The sequence below is a fragment of the Notolepis coatsorum genome (assembly GCF_963971535.1).
Source record: "Notolepis coatsorum genome assembly, chromosome: 9".
NCBI lineage: Eukaryota > Metazoa > Chordata > Actinopteri > Aulopiformes > Paralepididae > Notolepis > Notolepis coatsorum.
In genome coordinates, this window is record NC_140173.1 from 121,585,042 (window position 1) to 121,595,041 (window position 10,000).

General features: G+C 44.5%; 1 protein-coding gene across 1 annotated transcript in view; it reads left to right on the forward strand.

The window, feature by feature from the left end:
• The window catches only part of LOC311234736 (protocadherin-15-like), a gene marked incomplete at its 3' end in the record, with an annotated part of 504,680 nt that overhangs the window by 31,151 nt on the left and 463,529 nt on the right, over positions 1–10,000 (forward strand). Inside the window, exon 2 of the mRNA XM_084321979.1 lies at positions 6,876–6,941. Coding sequence (XP_084178105.1) covers positions 6,876–6,941 — 66 coding nt within the window. The remainder of the gene's footprint in view (positions 1–6,875; positions 6,942–10,000) is intronic.

A 10,000-nucleotide genomic window follows, 5' to 3' on the forward strand; every position in this document is an offset into this window, starting at 1 on the left:
CAGCCATTAACTGGCAATGTGCGCTGTTGGACAGGTGCCCTCTGTCCCGCACGCCAGCCTCCGCTGGACCTCTGCGCTGCCGGACACAGTTCTATGCACAATTAACCCTGTATTGAAATAAAAAAAAAGGTGTTCCCTATTTGCTCTATCTGAGCTCATCCTCCTTCTACCCCCCCACCCCCCTGGGCAAGCCGTCACCCCAGGGACACAGGTCACAACCTGACCTGAGTTCCTTTATCTCGTCCAGGTTCCCCACCCGTCCTTGCCCTGCGGAAGGGTGACTTTCCACACACTCCATCAGGCAATTCCTCACCATCTCATAGGAGCTGGTATTTATGTTAAAGAGCAGAGCGTTTATGAGTGCAAACTACATATGGGGGTATTAAAGGCTCTATGACAGGACAAACCTTGTGTCCATTTGGCAGGTAGCCATTTTTCCTGAGGGGTATGTTTTTGTTTTCCTCTCCTCCCTCTCACTCGCTCCTCTCCTCCTCTTTCCCTTCCGTTCTTTCTCTGGCTGCCCACTTCTGGGGACGACTGATGTGTTTGCTGTGTAATATGGAAGGATGTGCTCACGTTGGCTTTTTTTAAATTAAATGTCTAACTCTTCAAAAGCCACTGGTTTGTAGTAAAGGTGCCCCTGATTGATTGAGACAATTCGGCGTGATGCACAACGTCGCTTATTAGTCTGGCTGTCCTTTTAAAAATGTGGTTTTAAGAACCAGGGAGCAGCCACTGTTTGATTTATTGTCCGCTAAAAAAAAAGGTGCCTTTCCCAGATCGAAGCTATGGGAGAGCAGAGGCCATTGAATCGAATGGCAGCTAAAAATGCCTTTTGAAACTAAATGTCACTGAACAGAATTAATCTCACTGAAACCTTGTTCACAGCTCCAGTGACATGGTGGTCGATGAGCTGCCATGTAAAGGATTAAATTACATAGGAGTTGGTTATTTTTGTGTCTCTTTTGGAAAATAAATGTCAGTGTTATGGTTTGTGTAGGATTTCATAATTAATATATCATCACAACAACAAAAAATACTTACTAATTACAAAACGTTTTGCTATTTCAAACAGTAGCTAATGATCTGTTTTGTGCCAACGGGTCTGTTCTGGTCCAACTTGGAAACGCTCAGGCTTGATTCCAGTCGGAATTCCCTTTCGGTGGAGAGTATATCAGTGGACTGGTAGTATCACAGCATCAGATGCAGCGGGGGAATTGGAATAATGAAATATAATAGAAAACAGAAAGAGGCTCACAGGGACTGCAGTGATGACACCGTGATGGTCATGATCACAATTCAGTTGACAGCGACGTGTTCAGACCAAATCGGCATTGCGGAAGGTAAACACGGGTTTAAACCGTTGGCCCGGAGTTTTCAACGAGTAACTTCTGAAAAGGAAGCTGAACGGATGTCAGAGAGAGTTTTATGGTTCTTAAATTTGACGAAAGCAATTTGTGATAAACATATCCTGCTCCACTTGCCATCCTCTTGTCTAATCAAACTTCACAGTCATGGGAAATAAGAACGCTGTTCCCAGTCACAGCCACGAATAAGAGCGTGATCTGTCGTGAACCCTCAACAAATTGCCTGGAACCCCCCCCCCCCCCCCCCCACACACACACACACACACACACACACACACACACACACACACACACACACACACACACACACCACCACCAGGTTGTTTTGTGAGAGAAGCAATACACATTTCATAATTGAAGTTTGACCGGTTCGGGGGCAGAATTGATTAGTGAGAGGATGTTTTCAAATGAGAGCATAATACCCCTGCGGTAAAATTGAAAAGATTTAGATTGTCTTTGGATTAAGCTGCTGAAGTGTACAGTGTCTTGATTACCAGTTAGTGATTGTGTGCCACTTCGTACGTTTTGGTGTATTTCCACTAGGGATGTCCGATATTAAAAAAAAAAAAAATTGATTTTATTTATTGTCAAAAGTATGCATAATGTTGTGTTAATCCACAACAAGAGATAATATGTAATGTTAATTACCTGAAATTATTCTGTTTTGGGGGGGGGGGGGGGGGGGGGGACCCTGCATATATCGGTATCGTGTATCGGTTGATATCGTGATATCGGATCGAAATTAAGAGTTGGACAATATCGGTATATATCGGTATCGGTAAAAAAGCCAATATCGGGCATCCCTAATTTCCACTATTTCTATGCCCCCCCGCCACCCCACCCCCTCGTCCTGTTTTGCACTGCCGTGAGCCGAGCCAGGTGATTGATTGCTGAGGTCATCGGCGTATCATGTTTGCCATGACATACGCTCTGCTGTAACGTCCCGCCTCTCCTGCTCGGGCTGCTCTCACCATAGGAAGGTTGACTCATACGGTGAAATGAAATATCGTGCTGGACTTGTTCCACCACACAGTTTGCCACATGTCCATATATATATATATATATATATATATATATATATATATATATATATATATATATATATATATATATATATATATATATATATATATATATATAAAAATAAGGACAATATGGCAGACCTGTAAGTGTATATCTACTGCACATTATGTAAACCATCTCAACCCAACGACAAGGTTCAAGCCAAGTTAGAACCTAGAAGGAGATCCAGCAATAGCCTATAATGTATCCCCCCTGTGCTCCAATCACCTAGAACATTGTGGATCCAATCACTGGTGATTCTATTCTTGAATTTGATTACTGTGAACAATTCTCCTCAAGCTTAGTTAGAGTTGTCAAGAAAATCTCAATTTAATTAACCGCAGCCTTGCGAAGAGCATCCGTAGAGCACATCAAAGTACATGCTTCCATGTTTCCCCTATGCGTGAATGCTATAAATATCTGTATCTCTCCAGCCAGCTCTCCCACTGTGCTGCTGAATATTGATTTGTACGGGTAATCACACTACACAATTGCTCCAAATCTCCACATTTATCCAGATTGTGTGTGTATGTGTGTGCATGTGTGTTAGTGTATACGTGTGAGCATTTGTGTAACCATGCGAGGCATGGCCACATGTGCGCGATTACATGCATCTTCACTTTTTAATCCCCTCTCCATCCCTTCCAGCCTCTCTCTCTCTCTCTCTCTCTCTCTCTCTCTCTCTCTCTCTCTCTCTCTCTCTCTCTCTCTCTCTCTCCCTCTCCCCCTCCCTCTCCCTCCTCCCTCCCTCCCTCCCTCCCTCCCTCCCTCCCTCCCTCCCTCCCTCCCTCCCCTCCCCCTCCCTCCCGTTCCCCTCTCACTTCCTCTATTGTTTATCCTCTATTCTCATCCTCTGTCCTCCACGCTCCCCTGTGTGTCAGAGATATACTCCACACCGTGGGGAGAAAGCCTTGCTCTCTCTCTCCCGCGGTATGAAGGAGTGCCCTTGTGTGGTGCCACGGTGCCGCACAATAGCATCTTGTCCTCGGCTCCGTTGGCGGGTCCTCTTTTAGGACGCGGTTAACCCACCCGCTTTTTTAGGATTTGCCCTGGTCCACCAGATAAGTGGATAAGTCTGTAAGCAGCTTTTCACTTTCACTGTGTGTGTGTGTGTGTGTGTGTGTGTGTGTGTGTGTGTGTGTGTGTGTGTGTGTGTGTGTGTGTGTGTGTGTGTGTGTGTGTGTGTGTGTGTGTGTGTGTGTGTGTGTGTGTGTGCATGTGTGTGTGCGTGTGTGCATGTGTGTGTGTGTGTGTTTATATGTGTCTGGTTTACTGATATTAACGCTGAAGGCTTCAGGCTGACTAGCTAACCTAAGGAGCCAGGCTGCCAGTGACAGTCGTATTCATGGCGTGGCGCTGCGCCCGGGGGAAGAGGCAGTGGCACAGCAATGCTCTCTGATCTCTGTCTCGAGACTCTGTCCGGGGCGGGAGGAGGACGCCTCGGTGGAGCACGTCTCCCATGAACACCACCCCGTTGCAGACAGATGAAGACATGGCAGGATGTCAAGAGCATTTTGACTCTGTTATCAACATGATTCTGAACAGACAGCGCTGTTAGGACTCTCAGTGTGTGTGTGTGTGTGTGTGTGTGTGTGTGTGTGTACTGTGTACTGTGTACAATATGCATGTGTGTGTGTGTGTGTTTGTACAGTATGTATGCATGTGTATGCACAGTACGTGTGTGTGCGTGTGCGTGTGTGTGTGTGTGTGTGCGTGTGTGTGTGTGTGTGTGTGTGTGTGTGTACAATATGCACGTGTGTTTGTATGTACAGTAGGCGTGTGTGTGTGTACATGCATGTGTGTTTCTCCTCCTTGCTGTGGGTGGCTTAGATCACAATAGGGGACCATTAGCACTTCAGGAAAGTCATCAGGAATGCTCCAACTCTATTAGCTGAGTGCTACAGTGTAGGTTAGTTTATTAGGACAAGTGCATGACAGTAAGGTTAGTTAGGGTTCGATTTTTTATTTAATTTTTTTTAATGTATTTCAGATATTGGTTGAAGAAGTGCGTCTTTAGTCGATGGCGAAAGCACTCTGCCTTTTCTCTTCAACGCAGCATTTTGACATACCACTGTACTACCATAACTACCACTTATCCATATACACAGACACACACAAAAACACAAACACACACACGAACACACACACACACACACTCTTGCTACTTCAGAGCAGATTTTCTCTGAGCCGATTTCCATACTTATTCTGATGTGGCCATTTGTTTACAGTATGTCTGAGATTGCCAACAGGGTCTGACATGTTGTGATCATTGTGTTAAAGGAGACCGTCATCCATACCGTTTCCACAGCTGCTGGCTGCAGATGCTCTAATTGTTAGAAAACTGCGGGAACTCTGAAACCCGAATAGCAGAGTAGTACATTCTGGAAATTAGCCGCGCGGCATGAGAGCATTGCTCTGAGGATTGCTCCCCTCACCACTTCTAGGTTAGAGAAGGTGGTACCATCTTCTCCCTATAGCACCGTCTCCTCTCCGCAGAATACACGGCCACACTCCCAGGCATACACAGTGTGCTGTGGGAGCAGTGATGCGTTACGTTGATGTAAAACGCTGCCTCCGGGTAACCTTTACACCCCCCCCCACCCCGGCACATCTCAAAAGAAGTACTGTGCGGCTCCTGAAGTGAACACAAATTAGAAGGAGCAAGGAAAGGAATACGCAATTAATGCTATGAATGAAATGCTCCTTTACCGTGGGGGCCCCCAGGTTTCCCCTGCCACTTAATTGCTAATCACCATGCGTACCTTGCTCTGTGGAAACAGCCTTAATTACAATTACAGCAACATCACATCCCGCGGGGTTATTACTAATTAATGAGCACGTTTTTTAAACCCTCACATTACGGGAAGGCCTCGTGGACATGCATAGTTGATGGGAAAACTAGCCGCCCCCTTTTGCACCTGGCAACAGGTCCTTTGTTGCGCAAGATTAGCGAAGGCAACGGAGCGCCGGAGGGGAAACCCTAGAGGCAGGCCGGCTGCCGGGGCGTCACTGACCGTCTGTCGCCCTCTGTCCCTCTCTGATGACACGCAGTGTAAAGGGACACCCGCGTCTGACAGCAGGCCGCTTGTGCCTCCCACTCTGTGTGGTGTCTCTCTCCAAACGAGGTGGAGATGTGTAGAGAGAGCGAGAGGTAGAGGGAGGCGGGGGGGAGAGAGGCGGGGGGGAGAGAGAGACACCGGCTCCTCGATGATGTTGTGCTGGTGTACTCTTCGTCAAACTGGCTCAAACTACCTATGTCATGCCACTACGCCACTTCTCCGGGAACACAAACACACAAACACACACACACACGCACGCACACACACACACACACACACACACACACACACACACACACACACACACACACACACACACACACACACACACACTTTCTCTCCCTTCTTGTCCTTTAAATTGTTTGTTTTCTTTTTCTCTCGCTGATGTAACAGCTCTCCCCCAGCAGACTGTTTCATGCTTGTTCTTTTCTTCCATGCTTCCCTTTCTGCTTCCCTCTGGCTCCACTAACTCTGTCCCCCTTCAGACTGGCAGTATGAGGGTAAGAGTGTAAACCTCCTCTCTCCATGTTTCCCCTTTCATTTTTATAATCTACCTGTCTCTGTTTCTGTCCTTCTGTGTGTCTCTGTCTCTCTATCTCTCTGTCTCTATCTCACTGTATCTCTCTCTCTCTCTCTCTCTCTCTCTCTCTCTCTCTTTCTCTCTATATATCTCTCTATTTGTCTCTGTCTTTGTCTCTCTCTCTCTCCCTCTCTTGTTCTATTTCTGCCTTATCGACTGGCTCACAGTTAATGCTGCACAGTTAATCTCTTCACCGCTGTGTGCCCCCCTCCCCCACCCACCCCGTCCCAACCATCACCACCACCTCCCCTCCATCTCTCCCGCTCTCCTCCTTCCCCATATGGTGCCGTTTGTCAGGCTGCCGTCCCGTCTGCGCTCGTAGTGTCTAGCTCACCTCCATCTGTGAAGTTGCCCCGCAGTCAACACCGTGCTTATGGTGTCTTCTTCGCGATTTGCCCGCTCTGTCCGTGTGCATTTGTGTCAGTGTCATGCAGTCATTGTCTGTGTGCTTTGTTGCTGTCATTACCATTCATACCGTGGCAGTGTGACAGCTTATGGCAAGATGGATGAGACGCAAAACAGACATGGCAACGTTGTTATCGTGGACTACCACAATAAAAACAGTGACTTAATCTCAAATGGGTTCCTTGTACTGCATTAGCTGCATTAACTTGGCCCTAAAAAGTAAACGTTGAACCCTCACATAACCTTGATATTGTAATTATTTCATTTGCCATATACAGTAGTGCATGGTTTTTGTCAAAAGCTGCCATGAATTGTAGTGTGATTTCTATTGTGATTACAATTTTAGATGTAGGTAACATAGAAGTCATAATTCTATACTTAACACATAGTTTCTCTTTGCAGAGTGCAAGCTGTCCCGGACAGGCCCCCCTGCCACCATTGTGACCATCGATGAGGAGAGTCGCAACGGTAGGTAACGTTAGCTCTAATCTGCTCTGACTCCTGCCTCTGCTGTTCCTTCGATTTATATATTTAGAATAAAAGAAAATGTGTCAATATGGCGATATGGCTGTTTCGCTCCTGTGGCCTGGATTACACAGTAGTGTGGAGTTTGCTCCACTGATGGAATATAAACTAGCTGTAATAGTTTCAGTAATATCATATGAATGGCTTACTTTGCATGATTTACTTCTCACAGGCAAAAGGCTGGAGATTAAATGTTGTGCTATAGACAGATGATTAAATGTTGTGCTAGTCAGATGATTAAATGTTGTGCTATAGTCAGATGATTGGATGATGTGCTATAGTCAGATGATTGGATGATGTGCTATAGTCAGATGATTGGATGATGTGCTATAGACAGACGATTAAATGTTGTGCTAGTCAGATGATTAAATGTTGTGCTATAGTCAGATGATTGGATGATGTGCTATAGTCAGAATATTGGATGATGTGCTATAGACAGATGATTGGATGATGTGCTATAGACAAATGATTAAATTATGTGCTATAGTCAGATGATTGGAGGATGTGCTATAGACAGATGATTGGAGGATGTGGTATAGGCAGATGATTAAATTATGTGCTATAGTCAGATGATTGGAGGATGTGCTATAGACAGATGATTAAATTATGTGCTATAGTTAGATGATTGGAGGATGTGCTATAAGCAGATGATTGGAGGATGTGCTATAGACAGATGATTAAATGATGTGCTATAGTCAGATGATTGGAGGATGTGCTATAGACAGATGATTGGATGATGTGCTATAGACAGATGATTGGATGATGTGATAGTCAGATTATGCATGCATTCTGTACAGTATGTGCACATGTGTGTGCACTGCATACATGTCTGAGGGTGTGCACGTGTGTGTATGTATTTCTATTTGTGTGTCTGTGTGTACATGCTGGATGTGTGCAGAGTACAGATGGTGTTTGGCATAGTGGCAGGGCTCCATTAATGAGCAGAGCATTTCCCATGCAGGATGTCGTTGCTGTGAGTGTGTACCAGGGCTACAGCCAGTCATCAAACAGATGTGCAGCCTGTGTGTCAGTTGCAGGTCAGGTCACAGGTGTATTGAAACTGATCCTGCTCCCTTCTGTCTCCCACTGCCCTCTCCCAAGTACCTAGTAAATTATTTTTATAAAGTAGGAGATGTCCACAAACACGCCACAAGAGGAAGCCCCACGGACCTGGTCCCGCCAAGAGTCAGGACATGCATGGGGAAAGATGCATTTTTTTTTACTCAGCTACTGTAATGTGGAATGCCCTGCCAACATTCATAAAACTCCTGAACTCCCCTCTCGGATTTAAATCCACCCTAAAAACATGGCTCAGCAGCAACTCAAATTGGTCTTAATAGGGTTTTTATCTCTTTTATCATAACTTGGCTTTTATTTCTCTTTATCATGAGTTGCTTTTAAGTTTTTATCTTTTTTTTTTAACATTAGTTGACTGTATGAGTTTTCAGGTTAGGTGTTATTGTACAAATTTCTTTTAGTGTGTCCTGTCTAGTGTACATATCCATTTGTGTTTTTGTGGCTTTTATGTTCCATGTATGGACCACAATGGAAACAAGCCTTGGCTTTATTGTGTATTGTCCATTTTTGACCAGCGTGTTAACACTGTTATTGTTTGTCTTTCAAATGTTTGTCCTACGATTGTGTCAAAATAGTATTCAATTCAATTCAAACCTTCAACCTCCACCCACGTCGCTGCTCTTATTTCTCCTCTCTCCTCTCATCTCCTCTCCTCTCCTCTCCTCTCCTTCAACCTCCTCTTCATGCATTCTTTTCTCAAATTCCGTGGGTTTTTATAATGATTGGAGCGAAAGTGGCTCAGGAGGTAGAGCGGTCATCTGGTAATCAGAAGGTTCCCGGTTTGATTCCGGCTCCTCCCAGAAGAGAGAGAGAGAGAGAGAGAGAGAGAGAGAGAGAGAGAGAGAGAGAGAGAGAGAGAGAGAGAGAGATGTCTAACCATCTGAGTTGTCGTGTGTAAAAGTGGGTCCTCGTGTTCATGCTGTTATTGTCTATTGTAGTAGGCCTAGTAGTAGTAGAGTAGTAGTATGCAGGAATGTTGTTAGTGTACATGGACAGTATAAGTAAGTAAGTGTGTACACTGTAGGAGAAAGTGTGTGTTGTTTCAAGTTCAAGTTCAAGTTTCTTTATTAGTTGTCATACAGAAGTACAGAATACTTTAATACAAAATGCTTCTTTGTGTTTTGCTCCAGAGACTGTGCTAGACAAAAATAGATATAAGTATAAAATAAGTATAGCAAGTATAAAATAGAAGTCAAGTACGTAGACAAAAGTGTTCAGTATATACATACAATGTACAATGCAGAGTAGAAGTAACTGAGTTACAATACAATATACTATACAGTGCAAAGCAGAAATGGGATGAGGTACAATTTAGGTACAATTTACAGTAAGGTGTAATGAGGTATGGGTTGTAGTGCAAATTATTTACCAATGTTGTTGTTGTTGGTGGTGGTGGTGGTGGTGGTGGAGGTGTGTGTGTGTGTCTCTCTCTCTCTCTCTCTCTCTCTCTCTCTCTCTCTCTCTCTCTCTCTCTCTCTCTCTCTCTCTCTCTCTCTCTTTCTCTCTCTCTAAGTTATATCCAACACATTTTTGTATGAGCTGGAAACCCTGTGGGTCCATAGCCTGAAGTCTTATGTAGTACATTTATAAAAATCCATTCAGAAATGGGTGATTTAGAGCGATTTTGGTAATATGTGTACAAAAGAAAAATAATCCAGTAATCCATTTCCTCATTGACGTCTATTATAGCTATTATGATAGCTATTACCATTTCATTCTGCACCTACCTACTGCACAAGTAAAGTAGCCAATAATCTAAAAATCGTTTTCTGTAAAATGCATTAGTATGGCGGCAACTGGTAGGCTGTAAATATACCACTACCAAAATAAGAAATTGCCAAATTCCCCTTTAAACCCAACATATCCTACTGTATGTAGAGTTGGGGTGAAGGCATTTCTTCAAATCTGAATCTAGTTATCGAATC